Source organism: Mirounga angustirostris, unplaced genomic scaffold (genome assembly GCF_029215605.1).
Source record: "Mirounga angustirostris isolate CCGP_5_RB_7025 unplaced genomic scaffold, mMirAng1.0.hap1 SCAF_13, whole genome shotgun sequence".
In the NCBI taxonomy this organism is placed as follows: domain Eukaryota; kingdom Metazoa; phylum Chordata; class Mammalia; order Carnivora; family Phocidae; genus Mirounga; species Mirounga angustirostris.
Window position 1 is genome coordinate 64,333,411 of NW_026991721.1, and position 24,406 is coordinate 64,357,816.

General features: G+C 54.8%; 1 protein-coding gene across 3 annotated transcripts in view; it reads right to left on the reverse strand.

Annotated features, from left to right (window-relative positions):
- Positions 1-330: 330 nt before the first annotated feature.
- DKK3 (dickkopf WNT signaling pathway inhibitor 3) overlaps positions 331-24,406 on the reverse strand; it is a 43,724-nt gene continuing 19,648 nt past the window's right edge. For 2 of the 3 annotated variants that reach the window (XM_064577100.1, XM_064577102.1), the window contains 5 exons: positions 11,122-11,235; positions 5,324-5,416; positions 4,004-4,148; positions 2,873-3,029; positions 331-1,916 (listed from right to left, as the gene is read on the reverse strand). In XM_064577100.1, coding sequence (XP_064433170.1) covers positions 1,697-1,916; positions 2,873-3,029; positions 4,004-4,148; positions 5,324-5,416; positions 11,122-11,235 — 729 coding nt within the window. In that variant the 3' untranslated portion in view covers positions 331-1,696. The remainder of the gene's footprint in view (positions 1,917-2,872; positions 3,030-4,003; positions 4,149-5,323; positions 5,417-11,121; positions 11,236-24,406) is intronic. The other variant, XM_064577101.1, reaches the window with a different exon arrangement.

Genomic DNA, 24,406 nt, shown 5'->3' on the forward strand with positions numbered 1-24,406 from the left:
TCTCTCTTTCTCCCTCTGGCCCTTCCCCAACTCCTGCTCTTTTTTTTTTTTTTAGAGTCATATACATTCCATTTACTCTTTCAGAAGACAGTGAAGTATTCCCACTCTTAAAACTAATCCCTGACAAAAATGGTTAGCATTTCTAAAATATTTTGGTGCTAAAACAGGTGTGCTTCACTTGTCTGGAAAATTCGCTTATGTGGAAGTCTTTTCGGGTTTTGTTTTTTTTTTTAACAAGGCAGTTCATTTCCATTTTATTTTTTCTGGCTCAAAGTGTTTTTTACTTACTCAAAGTCAAAAGGAAAAAAGACATCCAAGAACTACAAAGGAGTAGTTTAAGTGATTTATGCTTGATTTTTAAATGCAACATAGGTGTTTATACATAATTTAAAACTCAAAGCATGCTTATACAATCATGTGCAATTTTAAAATTTAATAACTCTGGATGAATACTTGATGGAAACAGTCCATGGCACCTGCAAATATCGCTTACGGAATAACATGCAGCCCAGTGCTCTCAGTTTGGATATTACAGCCGTATTTCATAAAACCTTGCTTTGATTTTCTCCATGTGGTTGATAATGGTCTGCAGTTGCTGGTAAGTGATTTTGCAAATTTCATTTATAATCCTGGCCCTACAATTACTTAAGTACTGTTTCTGGCAAGTGGACGTATATATTCTGCACCAACCAAGCACCTTCCTAGTCGCTAACATAACCACCTGCCATAGGGGGAGAGTGTTGATACCCTTTGCTTCTGCACTGGGATGATGGCCACCCCCACACAAGGGAGAATGCTACGTCTAACAGTAGAAGTTTAATCTTACAGTGAACTAGACTGACCTCAATTCCGGATATGCCTCAAAAGAAAAATTCCCATCCAGCCACCTTTTAGAGGGAACTTTAGGTGGCACTGGCCTGGTGGGGAGGGGTAGGGAAAGCATGTGCTTGGAATCACACCTGGGAGCCATCCTGCACTGGTCTTCACTCGCTGTGTGACCCGGGCAAGCAACTTGGTGTCTCTGAGACTCCAAGATGCTGACAGATGGGGAGACCGCCACTGTCCTTGCCAGGTTGTGGTGAGGGGTATGAAACTGCTGCCCCCAGACAGACGTAGGAGCCGAGGAACACTGCTGACAGGACAGGGATGCACATGACACGGAGCGAGCGGAACACGTCACCCACAGCAGCGGAACGCACAGCTTGCCTGTGCCCATGGGAAGAAGTACATGGAAAATTCATTTGTTACATTTCGCCAGGCTCACATTTGCAAAGCAGGGCACTGTTCTCCATATGTATGAGTCCACATTTCCCCAAAACCCATCATGGGGACATCTGCATCCTTTTCCGGCCCCTCCCCTCCTCCAATTCTCAAGGTGATATAGAAAAAAGGAAACGTGCCAGGTGCCAGCCACGAGAGGCCCAAGTGGCCAGTAATCTGGACCAGCGCGGCAGCCCTGCACCCTCCCACACACTTCCCGCACCCCTCCCCCCTGCCTGACCCAGGCACCCGGACTGTGATGGATGGTGTACAGTCCGCGGGAGCTGGACAAATGCACAGCACCTCGTTTTGTTTTAAGCCAGAGGGAAAATGTACTGGGAAGAGGCCATGGAAAAAAGCCCACACCTAGAGGACACAGCTGGGGAAATAAATTAGCTATTTCTATCGCATGTCTACCCGCAGAACAGGCCTCCGTCTAAATCTCTTCTCCTTCCAGCAGCTCAGAGGCAGCACCGGGCTCCCCGAGTGCCATCTCCACAGACAGGCTCCTCTCCAGGTTCTCCAGCTCCTGGCGCACCTCTTCAATGAAGCTGCCATCCTCGTACTCGTCGGGGGCCTCCCTGGGCCCCAGGCTCTCTCCGTCTTCAGCTCGGCTCCCAGGGAAGGCCGGCTTGCACACATACACCAGGCTGTGGCTGGGGAGAGACCGGGGCTGGGCTCAGCCGAAGGCCCTGGCTCTGCGCTGTGGGGGAGGGGTGACGCGGGGGCCCTCAACACGCCCGCGCCCGAAACAAGGCCCCTCGCTTTGAGCTCACCCTCACACCTCCTCTAACACCTCAACGGAGTCTTACCTTCCCGTCCACATCGTACCTTAAAAAAGATGGCTGAGGGATGGTCACTTTTCCAGGGGCACCCCCACCCCGCACCTCCAGGGGAGGTCTGTCTTCCGGTGAGACTCTCTGGGGCAGGCCCTGAGCACTGCGGGGCCTGAGAGTTTACGGCAGTGTGTGGCCCCTCTCAGCCGCCTGCCCATCTGGGCCTCCACGTGGCAGCAGCCCCTGACTGTCACATCAGCTGCACCTGTGGGCAGCCCCGGGGCCTCGTGAGGCGGGGCCGGGGAGTCCTGTGTGTCTGCCCAGCCACCCTGGATGCTGCTGGGCAGCGAGGAAGGTGAGTGGTGACTGCAGGGAGGCCACACCTCAGATGCTTCATGGTGTCTCAGCAGCTTAGGACACTATTAGCAGAGCCCAATTTGGGGGCCCTCTCTCCCAGTTTCCCTTCTACTTCTGTGCCTTCTCAGGCACCTCTGCTGGTTCTTCCTCGGTCTGTCCCTTACTGTGAAGGGCCTGGGTTCCCGCCTCAGCTCCCAGCTCTTCTGCCTCCTCCCCCTCCCCCTGGATCACCTCCTCATGAGGCTTCAACCACCATGCAGACGAGCTCCAAATCCGTAACCCCAGCCACACCTTCTCCTGAGCCCCAGACCGACGGTCACTGACTGCTGTGAGACTCAGCCTCTGGATGATCCAAGGACACCTCCACTTAAACCTACCCTAAACTACCCTAAACACATCACCCCTCTGCTCCTGAGATCCCACTGGGTGGCACCTCATCTGCTCTCGACCTCTGATAGGGAGGGCAGGTGGAGCCTCACCTGTGGGGCTGGCAGAGAAGGCCACGGGCACACGGGCATCGGTCCAAAGCTCCGTCAGACTCTAACTCCCAGGTGATGAGGTCCAGAAGCCGGCTGGCGGGGTCATGGCACAGCTCACCCTCCACGGGCAGGGGTGTGCACACAGGAAACAGCAGACCTGGGGCCAGTGGACAGTCATCCCTGCGTGCCCAGCATCGAGCAGGGGGGCACCACGGAAGGGAGCAGAGAAATGGGGGACAGCCCCGACCTTCCCCCCTCAACCGCAAAGTGGAGATTAAAACTGAAGAGGTGGGATGAGAAGAAACAAGGGCAGGATGGGCTCAGGAGGGCTGGAGCACTTAGGGAGGACTGCGTGGAGACGAGGGCTTATGCTGGGTTTTGAAGCCAAAAGCCTGGAGAAATCAAGAGTCTAAGAAAGGCCCTCAAGGCTGGGACACAGCGCCAATAAAGGCCTGGGGTTGGGCGTGGTGGGAAAGGCTGGGAGCCCTGGAGAGAGAAGGCGGACAGAGAAGCTGCAGCTGGTCGAGGCCTTGAAAGGCAGACTGAGGAGCCAGAACAGAGCAACCACGCTGCGAGAGCTGACCTGGGGAAAATGGCTGGGACAGCAGGGAGCAGGTGGACTGGGGGCTGCAGGGGCTGAGCTGGGGAGGCAGCTAAGGGAGAGATTTTCAGAAACCCGGCAGGAAGGGGAGTGCCTGAGCAACCTCACCCGGGAGGGGCAGTGAGACTGGAATAGGAATAGAAGGGGGCTGTACTCAGGAAAGAGCACGGAGCCAGGTGCTACCTTCGGGGCCCGGGAAATGAGCTGGAGGGTGGAGAGGGGTTGTTCAAATCCCACCCATCTGGGGGTGTTCCTCCTGCCCTGAGCTCATGCATCCTGAAGGAATTTAACTTCTCTAGGTGTCAACAGGGGACAGAGAGAGAGCAAGAGAGATGGTGGTCCCCTCCAGGCGGGGGCCTGCCTCAGGCAGAGGTTGTGGGGCTGGGACACACCCTGAGTGAGCATCTGGGGGCCTGCCCAGGCGGTGGGACCCTGAAAAGGTGTGTCTGGCATGGATGGAGCCCCAGGAAGCCTCGTGTGGTGGAGCGTGGGACAGGGCTTGCCCCGTACTCAGCGCAGAGCCCACCCACCTCTCTGGAAGGCACAGCACAGCCCACGCTGACAGTCCCTCTGCTTGTCACAGATGGTCCCGTTGCCGCCTTTGGAAGCTGTTTTGGTGCAGTGACCCCAGACGCACAGCTGGTCTCCACAGCACTCACTGTCCCGGGTGCAGAGCTGCAGAGAGGAGGGCAAACGCAAGCATGCCGGCTCACGCACTTGAGAGAACCCAGCCTGCTTGGCTCCTAGCCCTGAAAGCCTGAAGACGCCCCAGGTGTGTTAAGCACATGCTCTCATCACCCCGGGCGAGGGGGCAAGTGGGGTGCGGGGGGCAAGTGCCGAGGCCTTGGTTTGTGGGGCTTTCAGTGGAAGGCAGAGGGCAGAGATGGGAGATGGGAGGGGTCTGGACACTGGGAAAGTGGCAGCTGAGGCGAGTCCTGTATCTGGGTCTTCCTAGGCAACTTGAGATTCTGCAAAGGACGCAGTGTGTCCCGCAGTTTCCCCCACAGGCTTGTGCCTTGGCTCCTTTCTGTTAGCTCCGTAGTCAGGACGGAAGGTGGCTTCTGGCCCACAGAGGCAGGCAGCAGCCGGATTCTGAGAGCTAACTCAAGGCCCAACCCGGAGGCCTGGTGGATGGGGAGGGCCCGTGGGTGCCGCCGCTGGGAGTGGGCACAACAGCCTGGGACCCCGCGGTCGGGCTCAGACACGGCAGGCGCGAGGGACACCTGCAGTTGCCTGACCACGGACAGGGGAGTAAGAAGCCCTCCACTTCCCACATTTGTCATCATGCTGTGTTACTGTCTTAATCATGAAAAAGGACGAGAGAAGCCAATGAGCCCATATGGCTTTGTCCAAAACAGCTGTTGGGTGGAGGGAGTTTCCGCTTCCCGGGCTTCGTGCTTCTTTGTGAAATGCCTACCGGGGCCGCACTCTGCCTCCCTCCTGGCCTCCTTCTGCCTGCTCTGGGCAGATCGGGAGAAAGATCTGGAGGGTGGGGGTGGGGCTGCAGTAGTGTTACAGCCTGGGGACGGGTCTGCCCCAGGGGAAGGGGCAGGTGTGGGGCTCTGTCTTCCCTCTCTCCCTCTGTCACCCACGAGGCAGGCAGTGGAGCCAGGGACCACGTGGCGGGTCTGCACATGGCTTCCTAGTCCCTCCAGGAGGCAGCCCCCCCGCTGGGCATCATGGAGAGGCTCTTCCCAGCATGGCCATGGTTAAGCCCACTGAAGGCTTCCGGAAGCCCAACTGAGAACCATGGGGCTGCTGGCCTTCCCCCCCAGGTCCTCCTCTCTGGGACCCAGCCCAGCCCCCATGGCTCCCATGCTGCAGCTGCAGAGGCCTCTGGGCGCACTCACGGTCTGCTGGTCCCGGCAAGGCTGGCAGGTGTACTCGAAGCTGGCAAACTGGCAATACCTGGTGGGCCCGCAGTCCTCGTCGATGATGCACTCCTGCGGAGAGGGAGGGAGCAGCTTCATCAGTGAAAGGCCAGGCAGCGAGCCCGCGGTGCCCTGCAAAGGCAAAGCCCCCCTGCATCCCAGGCCCCGCAGGCTCTGGGGGCTGCAGAAGGGGCTCCAGACCCCCCTCCCTCCAGAGCCCAGTTAGCTCCTGCGGCTCAGCGTCCGCACCCTCCAGGCCGGGCGGGGCCCTCGCCCCCACAGCACGCCTGGGCGTCTGCCCTCCAGGATGCCGTCCCAGTTCACACAATGTCATCTGTGTGCAGCCCCCCGCCACATATCCAGGGCGGGGAGCGCCGACACGCCGGGCCGTCTCCAAGCAGAGCAGATGGATTTAATAAAAGAGTAATGAGTTCCAGCCCCAGGGCGGTGGCACAGGAGGAGGCGGAGCCCAGGCTGTTGACCAGGAAGGAAAGGGCTGCAGAGGGCTTCGTGTGGCCCCCTCCTTAGAGTCCTGGGTCCGGGTTCGGGTCCAGGTCCGGGTCCGGGTCCGGCAGGCCAAGGCAGCTTCTAGCTTCCCAAGGGCGGAGGGGTGTGGCTGCCATGGGCGCTGCGGCCCAGGTGCCTTCTCGGGGCTGCCAGCCCGTGGGGCTGGAGAATGGAGAGAGGGAGGCCACGGAGAGGGCCGGTGTTGGGAAGAGTGCCCGTACCCCAAACTAGCCATACCATGTTGGGGAACCTCTCTGAGCCTCCATTTCTAGGTCAGCGACAGGGGAAAGTAATCTCTCCCTGCTGCCTGTCGGTCGGAGTCACGAGGCAGATCGGGGGTGTCGAGCCCCCCCGGGGGCTGCACCATGCCGGGTCATCGGTGGTGGGTCTTGTCAGGGCCTCAGCATAGCAAGGTGGGGCAGCTCGGCGAGAGGGGCCCTTCCTCGCAAAAGGAAGGGTCAATGCTTGTCCTCTTCCCATACGGGCAACCCGAAAATGCCAGCATGCCTGCCGGAAGGGCTGGGCCAGAGGCGGAGGGCTGCGCCCTCAGGCTGTTTGACCCCAGAGCCCATCATGCTTGAGAAGTCCGCGGTGCAGGAAGTAAGCCACCAGACCATCACGCCCTCTAGTCACACTCAACTTGGCCAGTTCGGCTGGAAGCGTCCAGGTCCAGACACTTCTTCCAAAGCAGAAGAGCAAGAGAATGGGGTGGGAGTGATGGAGGGAGGGCCAACGGGCTCTGTGGAGCTTCTCTGAATCGGGCCGCATCTGCAGGCACTCAGATATAAACATGAATGTGAAAAAGTCCTTGCCCTCGGGGCGCCTGGGTGGCTCAGTCATTAAGCATCTGCCTTCGGCTCAGGTCGTGATCACAGCCTCCTGGGATTGAGCCCCGGATCGGGCTCCCTGCTCACACTGGGCTCCCTGCCCAGTGGGAAGCCTGCTTCTCCCTCTCCCACTCCCCCTGCTTGTGTTCCCTCTCTCGCTGTGTCTGTCAAATAAATACATAAAATCTTAAAAAAAAAAAAAAAGTCCTTGCTCTCAAAAATTTATAACTCAATTGAAACCAACAACAACAACAAAAAGGCAAATAGATAAGGAGACAAAAGATGCGAACAGACAATTTACGATAATAGAAACCATTCCGTCTCCTCACATAGAAAAAGATGTTTAACCTCACAAATAATTGACAAAATGCAACTTAGAAGAGCAGGATACCATGTTTTCACTTAGAGTGGACACCACTAAAAAGGCTGATAGTATCTGCAGTAGGCAGAGAAATGCCCTGCTCCCAAAAGGTCCACATTCGACTCCCTGGAACCTATGCACGCGTGAGGCTACAAGGTAAGGGGACATTCAGGTCACAGGTGGAATTCAGGATGCTGCTAGTCAGCTGACCTGATAAGAAGAGAATCCTAATTATCCAGGCGAGCCCAAGGTAATTGTAAGGGGCTCTGAAAATGGGAGGGGGGCAGAAGAGTATCAGAGTAACACCAGGTGAGAGAGACTCCAGACTTCGCTGAGTTTTTAAGATTTGAGAGAGAGAGAGCATGCGCATGAGTGGGGGGAGGGGTAGAGAGAGCAGGGGAGAGAGAGAGAGACTCTCAAGCAGACTCCCCACAGCGCAGAGCCTGACATGGGGCTCAATCTCACGACCCTGAAATCATGACCGGAGCCGAAACCAAGAGTCAGAGGCTCAACCGACTAAGCCACCCAGGTGCCCCCAGACTTTGCCGGTTTTGAAGATGGGAGGGGACCACGGGCTAAGAACAATCTCTCCTAGAGCCTCTAGAATGATCGCAGTCCTGCTGACACTGTGATTTCAGATTTCAGCCTGGTGAGACTCGTGTCAGACTTCTGACCTCCGGAACTGTAAGATGACAAATTTGTGTTGTTTTAAGCCCACCAAATTTATGGTAGGTTGTTACAGCAGCAATAGGAAACGAATATAATATCCAATATTGGTAGGGATTTGAGGAAATAGGCATCGCCAGATGCTTTGGGGGTAATTAAAACTGAATGAGATTTTTGCAGGCAATTCATCAGTATTCACACAAAAAATTTAAATGTGTATCTCCTCTGACCCTGTAATTTCCCTTCCAGGTGACAATCCTCAGAAACACTTGTCCAGATGGGCAAATATCGGGGTACAGGGATGTTTAAGGCTATAGTGTTGCTATATTATAATCCAGAAATAGTGCAAAGGCCCAACAAGAGGGAACGGATAAAATAGATATGTGGTCACTTCCCAGGGAAATGCCACTGGGCAGACGTGAAAAAGAATGAGGTAGTTCTTTGCACTGCACTGTTCACAATACCTCAGTAAGTAAATTGAGCAAGTGAAAGACCCATTGAATCCCACTTGTGTAAAGCCGGGTAACTATGTGTGATCCGCGTCTGCGCCCCGCATGGTGCCTGGCGTCTAGGGGGCGCACGAGAGTTCGGTGTGGGATGGAAGAAACCACTTGCACGGCACTGTGACCATCAGGCCAACAAAATGCAGATCATTAGCAAGTTTTTGGGAACCAAGGCAAAAAACCTACACCTTCCATTAATCTGGCTTCTCATTTCCCAAGAATCCTATAGACTTGGCATTTTCACTCTATGCTTCCTTTTCCAGATCTTAAATTTTAAAAAATAGGCCCTAAGACCCCACAAGCATCAATCCCTGCAAGGCACTGCTATTTACCACTCTCCATCACGAGGAGTGCACATGCATCCCTCGGAATATCTTCCTTCCCCTCATGACAGGGCATTCCCTGCAAAGCCCCAGCGAAGCAATTCAGTTTCTTCTAGGTACGGGAACATTTTTGGCACGGAACCTTGCCAAACACCTTTGAAAAGTCTCGATACGCTAAAACGCTAGGTTTCCTCTGCTGACATGTTTTTGCTAGCTACTAGAGCTCTGGAACGTCAGCTCAGCATGACTTCCCCTGCAGAAAGCCCGGGGCTCTTGTCCTGATCATTGGCCAGCCTGTTTGTTGTAGATATGTGCACTCGGGAGCCCCTAGAAATGTTCTTTAAGACCTGTCATCACTGGAAAACCTGGAACTCCAACGTGTGAAGAAACCACAGAGGCCAAAAGAGCATAAACTTTGAATCCTGGTTTTGTCACTTAACAGCTGTGTGACCTTCGGATATATTGATTCAACCCCTTTTGAAAATAAGGGTGGGGGACGCCTGGGTGGCTTTGTCGGTTAAGCATCCAACTCTTGATTTTGGCTCAGGTCATGATCTCAGGGACGGGAGATCGAGCCCTGGGTCGAGCCTAGCGTGGAGCCTGCTTAAGATTCTCTCCTTCTCTCTCTGCCCATCCCCTTCCCACCCCGGCTCACGCTTTCTCTCTCTCTTAAAAAAAAAAAGAGGGTGATAACAGGACCGACTTCACGGGGCTGTTGAGTTAGTGCCCTGTGAACGGTGGCCATAGCACCAGAAAGCCTTACCCCACGGAGCCCCCCTGCCAGGGGACCAGCTTGTCAGCAGAAGGGCAGTCTAAACAGGGGCTGACGTCTCCACCAGCAGCTCTCTGTCTCCATCCCTGGCAACACTTGGGGATTTCACATCTAGTCCTGACTTATCTCGATCCAGAGGATGTCAGATCAATGGGCTGTGGCCCGTACACACAATAGGAGTGAAGTTCCTGGAGCAGAGTGGCCTCTCCTTGTCGGACGACCAGGCTTTCCATATGATAAGCTCGTTAGTTTGGGGTCTCCTCTGAACACCTTAATTGCAGGAGACAAGGTCCCACCCTTCCTGGCGTTAGAGACCTGGGGGGCAGGGCAAGTCCTCCCACTGTAAACAGAACGGAGTAGGTGGGGGCTGGGGGGACATGGGTTGGTGCCTCCCACGCAGAGCCAGGCCTGGTGCTGAGAAATCCAAGATTTTATTCTATTCAGTCGTTCCAGCTTTTCTTACCTGCTCCCTTTGGGCTGATGTTTTCAAGGGGCCTCAGCACCCCGCTGGGCACAGGATGGCTGCTTCCCTATCTAAAGGGCCATGGAGGCTCTGTGCTTGGGGTACCTCTGAGGCCATGAGGACTGGAAGAGGACCCCATGCCTCACCAAGGCAAAATTAAAGACACAGCCCGATGCAGACCTGGGCCAGGGGTCACCTGGGAGGAGATGCCAGGCTGAGTGCCCGTCCTGCAGAGCTACACGACAACCCACGGCGTCCTGACGCAGCCTTGGCATGGCTGCCACTGGGCACACGTTCTCGCGGATCCCCTCAACAGGGTCTTTCACCCCCACCTCCCAGACGGGGAACTGAGGTGTACCGTGAAGGATCTGCCCTCACCCGCCTTAGAGGTGGAGTCAGGAGTTCAACCCTGAAGGCAGGCTCTTTCCATCTCCTGAGAAGATCATCGTTTTTCTCTTCCTTCAGCACTGCCTGCCTAGTCCCCTGTCCCTCGGTCACAGCTTAGCAGAGCCTGCCTGGGACAGGGCCCCAGACCCCACACATCCCCAGGGACAGAAGGCAGGAACACAGGGCCAAGGCCATGGCCCCTGGGCATCGGGGCCTCAGCGTCCCTTCCGAGCCGGCTTCGGGCCTCCTCCCCAGCCCTGGCCGCCCCCTGTCTGTGCTGCCCCTCTCCCCATCCTGCTGGGGAGGTCTGCCTAACAGCCGAGAGCCTAGCCATCAGGACGGAAGCCTTTCAGAGGCTCTGGTCTTTGCTGTCTGGAGGAGGAAGGAGCTATATTTAGAAAGCTCTGGCCAGAGGCCCCGCAGGGCTCCGTGCAAAGGCTGTGTGAGTTGGGGCTGGGGCTTTGGCAGGATGCTGGGCCTGGAGACCGCCCTGGTGCTTCGACGCTATCATGAAATAGTGGAAAACGGCAATGGTGCTGTTCTGCATCTTTGATTTTCCAGTTCAGAGTTTATCAGAGGAGGCAGGAGCCCAGGGTAGTGGGGAGAAAACAGCACATGAGCCCTGTCAGGCTTTCCTTAGCGTCCGTGTGGGGCGAGCGGCTCACGGCTTCTCTGTGGCCCTGGGGCTGCCACACTAGGCTTTCTCGCGCCGGCCAGGGGCATTGCCCACACTCCCTGGGGACGCCGGGCTGTCTCGTTCTTGTGAGGCCCCAAGGAGGAGGTCCCCTGGCTGGACGCCTCCTGGACCAGGGCCATCCACAGTGTCCACTCAAGCCCAAGGCTCTGGACAGAACACATGGAATGGAGGCCCAGGGGGCCTCCACCAACCCAAACCCGCTCGCCCTCAGAGCTTTGCCCACTGCAGCTGGAGGGGAGAGGGCAGCAGCGGATGCCCAGAGAGCACCTACTGTGTGTCTGCGCTTGCTTGAGCTCTCGCGGGTTCCCTGGTCCTCACAGCGTCCTGTGAGGTCAGCGCCCACTACGTATCCCCCAGCACGCGCTTGGCGCACAGCTGCCATTCTCTAGAAGGATAAAGGAGGAATGAACAGATGAACGGCTTCTCCGGCTCTACTCTGCAGAGAAGGAAACTGAGGCTCAGAGCCCAAGGCCATTGAGGGAGTCCGAGAAGCTAAGACGTAAACCCAAGGCCCTCAGACCACCGTCCCCCCAAGCCAACGCTCGCTCTTCCCACCACACCTGCTTCCAAATGCCCAGTGTGGGGTGAATTATATGCCTCCAAATTCATAGGTTGAAGTCCTAACCCCCAGTACCTCAGTGACCCTATTGGATACAGAATTATTTTAGATGAATTATTTAAGATGAGGTTATTAGGGTGGACATGGTATCCTTATAAAAGGGAAATTTGGACACAGGCACACATGGAGGAAGGACGATGTGAAGACAGAGCGAAGACAGCCATCTACAAGCCGAGGACAGAGGCCTGGACGTGCCCTTCCCTCACGGCTCTCAGAAGCAACCAACCCTGCCAACACCTTGATTTCGGACTCCCAGCCTCCAGAACCGTTCGGAGAATACACATGAGTCGTCCAGTCGGAGGGGCTTTGTTACCTCAGGAATCGAGTACAGGCTCTGCCGCCGGCAAGGAACGGCCCACATCTTCTCTGTTTTGGATCTTCCACCACATTCAGCCCCTGTTCCCGAGCATCAGCCTCTCCCTGAGGTGACAGACCGGAGGCCAGTGGGGACGCACTGGCACATTGTGAAGGATGTTGAACCTCAGGGACCAGAACGTGGTTTCCTGGCTGAGCCCACCATCACCAGAAAGTTCTAGGCTCTGGTACCCCAGGCGAATTCTCTTGTTATTGAGGTTTGGGTGGACGGTCATTTCCTGGCCCCGAGCATGGGGTGGATCTGCCCCCAAATGCTCCCAGGATGACAGACGGTACGGTCTGTGAGATAAACAATGTCCCTCCTGCACGTGCGGCTACTCTCTGACCCCCTGCTCCTCCTGAGCAGAGATGTTCCCCCAGAGAAAAGCGGACTATGGGGAACAGTCGTCCTGATTTGCGCAGGACTGAGGGCTGCCAACGCAGAAGGTCCTGGGCACCCAGGAGAGCAGTCCCCAGTGAGGTGCCTGCCCCCATACCACCCTCTGCAGCCGTGTCCCCGCACTCCCCATACTGCTGACTTACTCCTGTTTCCTCCAGCCCCTCACGGGCCCCTGGCGCCAAGAGAACCTGGAGAAGCATGAGGGGCAGACACAGGTTTGGGGCACATGCCTGGGCTTGGAATATGGGTTCACTTACAAGCTGGGTGATCTTGGGCAAATGACTGAGCCTCTCTCTGCCTCAGTTTCCTTATCTGTAAAATGAGAACCTCCTGTGGTTGTTGTACAGATTAGATGGGATGATAGGTACCTGTGTTTAGAACAGCACCTGGCCCCCAGGACTTAACCCCCAGGGTGCACCTCAATCTGGTGCTCACCTCACTGCAAGAGCTTCAACGTGCCCATGGAAAGGCTTGAACAACCTTCTGAGCTTAAGCTTGTGCCAGTGGATTTTGTCCTATGTTTCTTTAAAGATTTTATTTATTTATTTGTCAGAGAGAGAGCGCGCGCACAAGCAGGGGGAGGGGCAGGGAGAGGGAGAAGCAGGGTCCCCGCTGAGCAGGGAACCACGATGTGGGGCTCGATCCCAGGACCCCGGGATCATGACCTGAGCCAAAGGCAGACGCTTAACGACTGATTTCGTCCTATTAATGGAATACCTTTTCTACTGAAAAGGCCCAGAATATCAGGTCAAGCCAGGGTTCCTCGCCCATGCCCCCAAGACCGCCTCCTGCCCCCGGAGTCCTCTGCTCTGGCAGAAGGAGGGAGCAGGACAGTCACGCAAAACTACAAGGAAGCCCAGGACTCGCCATCTGACCAAGGACGATAGCAGGAGTGCGAGGAAAAACAACAGAATCGTCCGTGGGTGCTAGGCACCTTGGCATCCATGATCTATCCTCGCTGTCTTCCGAACCGAACGAGAGGAGCCCCATTTTCTAGACAAGGAAACCAAGGCAATGAGATGAAATCACTCATCAAGGTCATGGGGAGGAAGTGGCAAGGCCAGGGCTCAGTCCAACCTAGTGCTCTGCAGAGGCAGGTCAGACCCCGGGGTGCAGGCCTGCTGGGGGCCCAGGTGCTGCTTCTGCAGGAGGGCAGGTCCCTGAGGCTGGAGAGAGGTGCTGAGAGAAAGCTGCAGGAAGCTGCCCTTTCATTCCAAGGGATTTCCAAGTCAGCTTTTCCCCTTCCTCAGCCTTTGTTTGACCTTAAAACCAGGCCAGTTGCAGGAATGTGTAAAATGCACATTTGTCTCGAACACGGCAGGGCACTCCCCCCCGCCCCCCGCACCCTGGATCCTGCACTGGAAACTTTCAGCCAGCTCAGGACAGGTGGGGGCCCCAAACCTCACCAGGAGTTCTGGCCCGACCACGAAGCAGAGCTTGCCCTATGGAAAAACCCAAGCAGGAGCCAGGAGCTGATGCTAGCTATTCTTATCCTGAAGTTCCAAGCATCTGCAGCAGCTTGGGTCCCCTGCGTCCCTTCCCGCCAATTCTTCCTTCCCCAGGTCACCCAGGCCAGGGAAGAGGAGCGTGCCTCCCCAGCTGGGCTGGCACACCAGGTATGGAGAACACCCACTCCTGACCCTTTGGTGCCATGGAGCCTTTGGGAAATAGTCCTGGAGTTCTTGCTCTCCTCCCGTCCCCCTCTGTCCCTTCCCCACCCCCCCGACCGGGCCTCTGGCAGCCTCCTCCCTGCACCAGCCTTCACACCACCGAATGTCTTCAGGGCTGGAGACGGGGTGTTCCAGACAAAAGCCTATTTCCTCCTCCAGGGATCCTGTCCTGCTGCCAGCCTAAAAAGCCAGCCAGCCCCACGCTCAGAACTTTCCAACACATTCTTTAGGCCTGAGTGAGGTTTCCCCTGTCAAAGTCATGCCTGTATTTAATTCCAAAGGAAATTTCCCCATGTGCCTGAGTCCTCCCTAACCGAATAAGCACTGTTGCCCCACCTCTGTTAGAAACAGTGCAGGGGCGCCTGGGTGGCTCAGTCGTTAAGCATCTGCCTTCGGCTCAGGTCATGATCCCAGGGTCCTGGGATCGAGCCCCGCATCGGGCTCCCTGCTCGGCGGGAGGCCTGCTTCTCCCTCTCTCACTCCCCCTGCTTGTGCTCACTCTCTTGCTGTCTCTCTCTGTCAAATGAATGGATAAAATCTTAAAAAAAACACAAAAAACAGTGCAGGGAGCCCTTTCCAGCCCCCACCGTTTCTGGGGTCTTGGGATCTACACAGCCTGCACCCCCCATCTCCCCCGCAGACAATGGAGTGGAACCACTGGGCCTGGCCTGGGTCTGACCTTTGCCAAACACACCTAGGACACAGCGCGCCGTCTGCACAAGACACGTGCTGCTCTAGTCATCAGGAGCCTGCCAGGAACGTGGGGCCCAGAGCACCAACAATGTCAACACCCAGTATCAGAGCATCTCCAGGCTCCCAGCATGAAGAAAGGACCCAGTCCTGACCCCTGCCCTCCACACTGACTCCTTGTTCGGACTTGCATGAGACCCCTGAGTTTTGGGGCCTCACAGCAGGACTGCTGCAGTTAGCAACTAAAAATACAGGATGCCCAGTGAAACTTGAATTTCAGATAAATGAGTAATATTTTAGTAGAGTATGGCCCAAACAGTGCATGGGACAGACTTATATTAAAAATTAGTTTAGTATGATACAAGGCATCTTGTGTTTTATCTGCCAAACCTATCAGCAAGATTCAACAGGAGTGTTTCTTGGAAGACAGCGAGCGAGAGTGGCCTTGGGCAGGAGGAGGTTGAAGAGGAAGGACCAGTGACCACAGAGATACCCATGAAGACAAGCCAACAAGGACCCCCAGGAGCCCACTATAGACTCTGGGCCCTCGGCTGGGAGCAGAAGAACACCCAGAGGGGCCCCGTGTGCAGGCACAGTTTCTGTACTGGGAGGAAAGGCCTCTGGATTCCCTAGGATGAGAGTGATTATAATAACAGAACAATCCAAACAGTCAAAGCTATGTTCCGTTCCCTGCCTGCCAGAGCCGTCCTACACCTAAGCACTAATTTCTGTAATCTTCACAACAGTCCATCGAGAGAGGCACTATTATTATTCCTTTCTATTTCATAGACGAGGAAACAGAAGAACAGAAAACTCAAGTAACTTGCCCCAAGTCACACGGTTCTTGAGCAACAGAGCCGGGCTATGAACCCAGACCTGCTGGCTCCTTGCAAGGTCAGATGGCCAGTGGGAGCCACGATCCAGAAACCTGCCCGGGGCCTTCCTGTGGGGCCTTGGCCTTCCCAGCCGGCCCTGCCCTCTGCCCACGAGCATTTCCCAGAGGGGTAAGAAGACCAGCAACAGAAGAGGGACAGAATCCCCAGTATCAGGAAAGGCACAAATCAGCTTCCCTGGCTGCTCAGTCTTCTCCCATCCACGGGGGAGTACGGCCCACCTCTCCTTGTGCGTTCCACCCCGAGGGGGCCCCATGGCCCCCAGGTCCGGGAAGTGGAGGCCGGGCTGAGCGGGGCCTCTCAGGAGCCACCTCTCTTAGGACTGCTATTTCTGTTCAGGCCCGTGGTGGCTGCAGCCCCGGCACGCGACCCCCTCGGGCCAGGCCGAGGTCCCACTGGGGACTCTAATGCTGCCAGTAATGGGCAGAGAGCCAGGGGCTTGCCAGGTTCCCAGGACCTGAATCCGGACCGGATCCCAGGAGGAGAGGCTGAATGCCGGGGAGAAACAAAGCCGGCTTCGCTCCTTGAGGCTCCTGCCCCGAGAGGCCTCTACGCTTGCCCTGCTCCTCCGAGTGCCTGGACATTGGGAAAGAGGGGCTCCCTCTCAGACTCCCAGGACCTTAGCACCAGAGCTAGCATTTCTAGGCCACCCCCCAACCCTAGTCTTGACCCCCCATGCTGGAAGAGAGGTCCATGGCGAGGGTCTTTATGCTTTCTTTTAAAACAAATGTTCTGGGCAATGAATGGCAGATGTCGGAAGGAACGTCTGGGTGGTGATAGTGGGTCCTCCAGAGAACCAGCCGCACCCCCCGCCCGCTGAGGTCACACCTCACTCTTGGCACCACTGGGGTAGCAAAGAGGCTGGTCACCAGCCTCTCTGCCGGGCTCCTGTGGCAGCCTAAATTGTCTTCCTAAGACACAGACCTTGATGACGCACGTCCCTAATCATAGTTGTTCTGAAAGCTGCTCCAGCCGCGGGGCCCTCGAGAAAGCTGAGGTCAGACTAATCCAATCAACACCTAACGGAGGAGACAGGAGGTCCTCCAGGCCCAGGAACGGCCAGACGGCATCTGTGACGCAAGCATAATAAAATAATGTGACAAGCGGGGAGTGAGTCAGAAAGCAGGCGTGTCCCCCAGTGACCTGGGCTTCAGGCAGTGGGGAGCTCCCTGCTCTGGCTGCAGCAGGCAAAGCCTAGAACCCATGAATTGCCCTACACAATATCCACCTCCTGTGGTTTGCATTCTTCCCCAGCAAGCTTCAGACCACCAACCTGGCTCCCCAGGATCTTAGCACCAGATAGAGGGTGTCCTGGATGGGGTCTCAACATTTCTGTCACTGGAAAGAGGTGCTCCTCACTCTTGCAAATTAATAACCTCGATTTTTGGTTTACGCATCAGTGAGGTCTGGATATAGTTGGCAAGAGGGCCAAGAATGCCCAGTCTCTGGATCTACAGGGCTCAGGTGAACTGGATTCTAGCAAATTCACAAATGATCTGAGTCCCCCTCAGTCACCCTGAGGACACTCTACCTTGCAACTCACTCTCTTTCCACCTTCCCTGCCAACCATGATCTAGGTCCAAACTCTGCATGGCGTACAGAGCCTATAAGTTCAGGTCAGCCTATGAGGTCAGTTCCCAACCCGCTTTCCTGTTGGGGTTCCTCACCACCCCCTAAGATCCAATCTTAGTCCCTACTTCTAGAATGCCCTCACTGATTCATCTTTAAGGAGCAGCACGAATGTCTCCTCCTCAATGAAGCCCTCCCTGACTCTCCCCCTGACAGCTAGCACTGTGTCCTTGGTGGCCCTAGCCCTCCGTATCCACCCCAGTAAAAGTCAGGTCAAGAGAGGAAGGCATTTGGCCTCAAAGGACCAATGGAGGTTTATAAGACTTGTCAAGACCCACCGTGCAAAAGCCAAGGTTCAGGTTGTAGGGGGGTAGACCACAAAGAAGCACGGCCGGTTGTGGGCCCTTAACGATCTCAAGCCGCCATTCAGAGCGAGGCGGCCAATTCCACATCCCTCTACTTCCTCGCCGTAGAGCTTGGTGGCTGATGGTATGGCTCTTTCATCTCCACTTTGGCCCTCTCTGGCCTCGGCCACTCTACAGCCTCTGTGGCTGTTGGCTGCCCTCCAGGCCAAGCAGGTCTGATGTCATTTTCCTTGGCCGGATGACTCCACTCACCGTTTAAAAGTCCAGCAGAGCTAGCATTTCTAGGAATTCAAGTGACTTTTCATAAAATACCAATCCATGTTGATGTTGAGTCTCCGGGGTTGGCTGTTGGGGGTGCCCCTGTGGTCCTGATCAGTCTCCGAGGAAGAGGCCAACCTCCAATCCTAGTCTTGACCCCCTGGTGCTGGAAGAGAGGTCCATGGTGAGGGTCTTCATGCTTTTTGTCTTTTAAAACAAATCTTCTGGACAATGAATGGTGGGTGTCAGAAGGAACGTCTGGGTGGTGATGGTGGGTCCTCCAGAGCCGTGCTGTGTCTGAGGAGCCAAGAGCGCTCCTTGAACTATGATGTGTCAGGGCCCTGGAAGGAGATAGAGAATTGTGCCAGCCCTCCTGGAGGGGGAGATGGATTGGGGATAGCCAGGTAGGTCTCCTGGGAGACGGCTCCAGGAAGCCATGACAGGAATGCCTATGGGAAGGCGGGTCATGGTTCCTGTTTCTCACAAGCTTTTCACCACTGGTCTGAAGGGCTGCAGCTGCTTTACCCCTCCTGGCCTCTCTTGAACAAACTCAGCTCCCTCAGGCAAATCTCCATCACCTTCCTCTTCCTCCTTTTCTAGCTCTGAACTGATGCAGCTGTCTGGCTCCCGGGCGGCCTCCCTGTGCCTCCAGTCCTCGGCCACTTTTTGTGACGCACGCAACCAGAATGGGAGCTCCCCCTGGTGCTGGCATCCGCCCCGGACAAACAGCGTTCAGCCTGGGAGGACAGCAGAGTTGTTGCCTGGGCAGCAGTGTCTTGGGCCTGTACACTTGTGTGACGAGAGGGGACCACAGCCAGAGCCTCGGGTCGCAGGGCAGGATGATGCGCCACATGCCCAGGGCGGGATCCAGTCGGGGCCTTGTGGGGTAGCCGTCACTGCGTGTCCTCATCCTCAGAAATCTTATACAGCCCCTAATGAAATCACCTTGCTTCCCACAAAGCAATTAATAGGTTTAAACTTAGCCACATTCCCATCAGGTACCTGCGCTCACTAACCCTGGTATTGTTCGTGTGATCGGTTGTGTGACCCCTTCACTCGTCCGAGGGGAAGAACAACGCAGGAAATCAAGAGTAGGCCTAGGGCAGGTTTCAGGGCAGGGTGCAGGGATCCGCTACGCTTTTCAGATAATTACAGCTGCCTCGGTTCTGAGAGTGTTCCTACTGCTCAGGGACATCTCGGTTACGTGCACAACTCTTCCTCCGTCATCGGGGATGGATAGAGTTTCACAGTATTTACTCAGTTGGTATCTTGTTTACTCTTTTCATATGAGTCAGTGAGCTGACTCAGCCCAGCCCAATCTCTTCATAATGATTTTCCTTTGCCTTGGGAGGAAAATACTAAATGTGTCATGTCCCTTTTTACTCTTAGCCCTTGGAGATGGTGCCTAGACAAGATCTAGTTTCTCAGAGTCTGGTGTTCTGAGACTCGGCCCCTCGGCCCATGTACTAGAGAGAACCGTGGGGTGGTGAAGACTAGCCCAGCTTTCTTCTCTTCTTGTCCATCCCAAAGGTGTGCGGCTGGAGTCTTCAGTGGGGCAGGTGAGGTCTTCTCTGGGAAACTACAGTACGGTGATCTTCCTGACATACTGAAGTTCCCCAGCTGGACCTCTTTTCTATATGCTCGAGCTGAGTCTTCAGTGAAACAGGCCTCAGAGGGAGACGGAGGTCAGGAGGTACTTCAGGAGGCAGTTCACCTGGCGAGCGGCGGCCAAGGCCTCCAGCCTTCCCGGGGGGAGGTTGACCTCTGCCGGAGTCCTGAGCAGCAGAGTCTGCAGGCTTCCGTCCCATCTGGGCCACACAGGTGACAACAGCGACCTGGGAGCACCTGCACACCCCTCCATCTGCGATGGACCCCAATCCCTGCATTTTCAAGAGCCCCCACAATGCTGGCGACCAGGGTTTGTTCAAACTTCAGGGGCCTGCGAATGGGTCTTCATGGTCTTTAGGATTCAAGCCACCTGAATGGAGGCTGGCATTACTCTGAGGGAGGGGTGTCAAGTCCCATCTACAATGGTGGGGATTCCACTCGGAAAATGCAACAGACGGATCCCCTTCAACAACCCCTCTTCCTGTGAGGCCACATCTAAATCCAAATGACTCAGAGGCCCCAGTGTGGGCACTGGCCTTTTTCAAAACAGGGGTGGGGGGGGCGCCTGGGTGGCTCACTCAGTTGGGCGTCTGCCTTCAGCTCAGGTCATGATCTTGGGGTCCTGGGATCGAGCCCCATATCAGGCTTCCTGCTTGGCGGGGAGTTTGCTTCTCCCTCTCCCCCTGCCAGTCCCCCTGCTCATGCTCTTTCTCTAAAAAAAAAACCCAAACAAACAAAAAACAGGGGTCTTCACCTTTTTTGTGCCATGGACTCCTACGGCAGCTAAATGAAGCCTATGGAACCCGGCTCAGAATAATGCATTTAGATGAACAGAGGAAAACACCCAAGATTACAAAGAAAAAAGACTGAAACACAATTACCCAAGTACTTTGAGATGCAGTGGTATGAGCTTCTTTACAAACACGCTCCTTAGTGAGACCTACCAGCAGGCCTGACGACGACCTTAATTCCTAAGCAGTGATGAGTGCAGGTGCTATTTCAAGACACCTGCAGCAGTAGGAGAATGGGAGATTGGTACTGGTAACAAAAGGACCGCTAAGGGGCGCCTGGGTGGCTCAGTTGGTTAAGCATTTGCCTTCAGATCGAGCCCCACGTTGGGCTCCCTGCTCAGCGGAGAGCCTGCTTCTCTCTCTCTCCCTCTGCTGCTCCCTCTGCTTGTTCTCTCTGTCAAATGAATAAATAAAATCTTAAAAAAAAAAAAAAAAAGCACCGCTAAGAACACTGTGCTTTGTTGGCTACACTCAAGATTGGAGAAAGCGCCACTTGAATTTCAAAGTTAGTGAAGACAAATACAGATTTCTTTTCCACGAGTTCTAACCAGGTTAAGGAGGTGATTCTCATGCATATCCAAGGTTAAAAACCACTGCTTTGGTGCCTCCAATCTTGTGCCCTCTTTTAAAAATACATCTCAAAGAATTCTTTCAACTTAAAAAAAAAAACGGGAAAGAAAGAAAATTTAAAGCAACATGAAACAAACACAAAGTTGTTTCCCCCGTGCAGAAAAAAAGTCACTTCCCCAGCCCTCTGCCAGGCTGCTGGATGGGGGAGCCAGCCTGGCATTCACCCTGGGCCTTGAACGCCCTTCCAAACCCCGCAGTCCTGGCCTCTTTCCTGCCCTTAGCGATCATCCTCTCTCCTCCCGACACTACCCACAAAGCTCTACCACCACGAGGGCTGCAAAAGGGGCTTGTGGGATTATTCAACCTTCCAAGTTGAACCGTTTATGTTAATGAGCCTGGAAAAGACCTTAATATGTTTCAGGTGTGGAAAAACACATGCTTTGGTCTCCTCTTGCCAACAAGTTGCCACGTCTTCTGGTGCTTCCCTGGGGTGGGATGGCCGGGGAGAGGGAAAGCCGTAGCTGGGTGCAGTGGCCCATGGACGGTGGTCCCGGCACACCCACGTTTCCTGCCCCAGACACCCGGGAGCCACCCATCCTCAATGAGGTGCCAGCCCCGAGAGAGTCCAGCCTAGCTGAGAGCCAGGCCCCCGGTTCTGGAAGGACCCACTGCCTCCAGGCTAAGCTCCCCAGGTCTGCTTCCTTCCTCACTTCTCCTTGCTGGGCAAGCCACTGACCATCACCGGGCCACGGGAAGATGAAGGGTGCTAAGTGTGGCCACCTACCATGGCATGTGCCCGGCACCTGATCACTATGAGTGGCCGCCCATCTAACCCTTCTGAAGCATAGTGTTGTATGGGAGGAGGCTAGGCTTTGGAGAAAAACGGACTTATTTCCAAATCTCAGCTCTGCCCCTAACATGCAGGTCATTCTGTGCTTCTTTATTTATTTATAAGATTTTATTTATTTCTTTGAGAGAGAGCGCGCATGCACGAGCTGGGGGAGGGGGTCACAGGGAGAAGCAGGCTTCCCCCTGAGCAGGGAGCCCAATGCAGGGCTTGATCCTAGGACCCTGGGATCGTGACCTGAGCCGAAGGCAGACGCTTAACTGACTGAGCCACCCGGGTGCCCCTGTGCTTCCTTGTCTTTAAAACAGGGCCAGTGACCCCTGTTTTAGGCGGGCTTGGTAAGCATTAAGGAAAAGAGCTTATATGAAATGGTCACACAGTACTAGGCACATAGTAGGTGCTCAGTGAATATTCTCTTTCCCTTCACCTTCCAAATCTTAGCAAAGCTCTTGGTGGGGGGAGGGGAGCAGCTCTGCCAGGCAGGCACTGAGTAGGACTACTGGCCTTTCTGCTGTACGGTGTGTGTTCTTTCCGGGGAAGGGGGTCCCCATAGACGTTGTCGGGGGGAAATGGGGCCCAGAAGCAATGGAAAAAGCAAAAGGGTGCTGGGTAAGGAAATTTGTGCACATGGGGTTGAACCTCCACCCCGCGGCTTCCAGGGCTTGAGAAGGATGGAGGCTGCTGGCCTCCGTGCACCTCGAGCCTCCCGGGGCCCCAGGGGCCCTGCGTGCAGGCCCTCCTCTGTCCTCCAGCCCCGACATTTTCCACCCTGACCGCTACTCACGAGGCGGAGGCAGTGGGCTCTCCCTACCCTCTGTGCCTGCTCCCTCTTCAGGGAGGCCCTGAGTCATGAGACCATGGAAAATTCGGGCTGTTTCCCTGTGGCTACATTTTCCACATCACATTGTTTGAGATGTGCCAGTGGCCAACTTCTTCAGATACGGGCGCACGCCACCCACTTAAAATGCTTTTCTCCGGGGCTTTAGAATGTTCCTCTTCAGGGGCAGCAGGTCTCACACCCGATGGGTGGCAAGAACTAAAGAAAATGGGTGAGAGATTCCACGGCTTCCTGAACACCCCTCCTCTGCCCTCCTCTTCCCGTGACCCCAGGGGGCTGTGCATTCCCCAGGAAGGAAAGATTCCAGCGCTCACTGCCACGGAGTTGTCCTTTGGTGATTTTGGTTTTTCATTTTGCGGGGGGCAGGGGTGTTTAATGACTCGATATAGAGGACAGGAAGGTAATGGGAGGTGGACGGGTTGTGATAACCTCTTCCAAAGCACCTGGAATCACGGCTGTAAACGTTCTTGACTTAATCAGAAATACATCTTTTGATTCAAAAGGCCAACATTTATGGAGGTGAAAAATGAAACTGACAGCAGCACTAGACGGAGCCAGGAGGTCTGTGCAAACAGTTCCACGACCCCATCCCCAGTCATTTTCCTACAGTCTGCCAGATGTGGCACGGTGAGCAGGCGCTCCTGCCCGACAGGGAGACCAGAGGAGCTCATCAGCTGTGGGGCATGATGGTGAGTCCCCATCCTCACCCAGGTCCCTTCCACTGGCCCTACCTGTGAGCCAGAGGGGACAGGGCTTGACCAAGGCCTCCTTCCAGGAAGCCCTCCCTACACCAGTGGGAATTAAAACACTATCACCACCACCACCAAGCCTCCTTCCTGGAAGTCAGAGCCCCCACCTGAGACCCCGACAGGAAAGTGGGAGGCCTCTGAATGCCTCCATGATTCTTTTAGGAGACCATGGTATGTGTGGGGGGGGTCTTATAAAGGAGGGTGTGGAGAGGTCACAGGTTGCAAATGGTCAAGAAAATCACATCTTTGGATCCTAGAGCTGAATCTCCAAGATGTAGCCTGAGGCTGCATACAACCCGCCTGGGGTGAGAGGCTGGGGCGAGGGTGAGGACCTCTGGGGAGTGGTGGCAGATACACCTCAAAGACACCCCTTGAAGCTGTGGCTGCCATATGGCAGAGGCAGCCGCTGGGGCTGCTGCTGGGAAGGCAGTGTCTTGGCCAAGGGAAGCAGAGCCCAGGGATTTTTGTCCAGCCTTTCAGCTCACATCGGGCCCTTGGGTCCCCTAGCGCCTACGGTCACGGAAACCAAGAGGCAAAAAAAGTGTCCCGCCTCATGCTCCACTGGTGGGAATGTACATAGGGCAGCTGCTATGGGAAACAGTATGAAAGTTCCTCAAAAAATTACAAACAGAATTACAATATGATCCAGCAATTCCATTTCTCGGTTTATACCCCAAAGAACTGAAATCAGGGACTCTAAGATATATGTGCACATCCATGTTCATAGCAGCATTATTTACAATAGCTAAGAGGTAGACGCAACCCAAGTGCCCACCAACCAATGGCAACAGAATGTGGCGCATACATACAATGCAATATTATTCAACATGAAAGAGCAAAGAAATTCAGACACATGCTACAACATGGATGAGCCCTGAGGACATTACACTAAGTGAAATAAGCCAGTCACAGAAAAAAAAATACCGTCTGATTCCACTCATATGAGGTCCCTGGAGTGGATAGACTCATGAGACAGAAAGCGGAAGGGTGGCTCAGGGGCTGGGGGAAGGGAGGCCATAGGGAGTTAGAGTTCAATGGGTATAGTGTTTCAATTCTGCCGGATGAAAAGATTTCTGGAGATCAGTTGCACAGCAATGTGAATGCACTTACTACTGAACCTTATACACAAAAATGATTGGGATGATAAATTTTAAGTTGTATATATTTTGCCACAATTTAAAAAAAATATTCCTAATTAAGAACATGGGTTTTAGGAGTTTAGGAATCAACAAGACCTAAGTGATTTGTTTTGTTTTGTTTTCTTTTAGTACTGGCTCTGCCACGTAGCTCTGTTGTACAACTGCTCGGGACCTCAGTTACGTCATCTGTAAAATG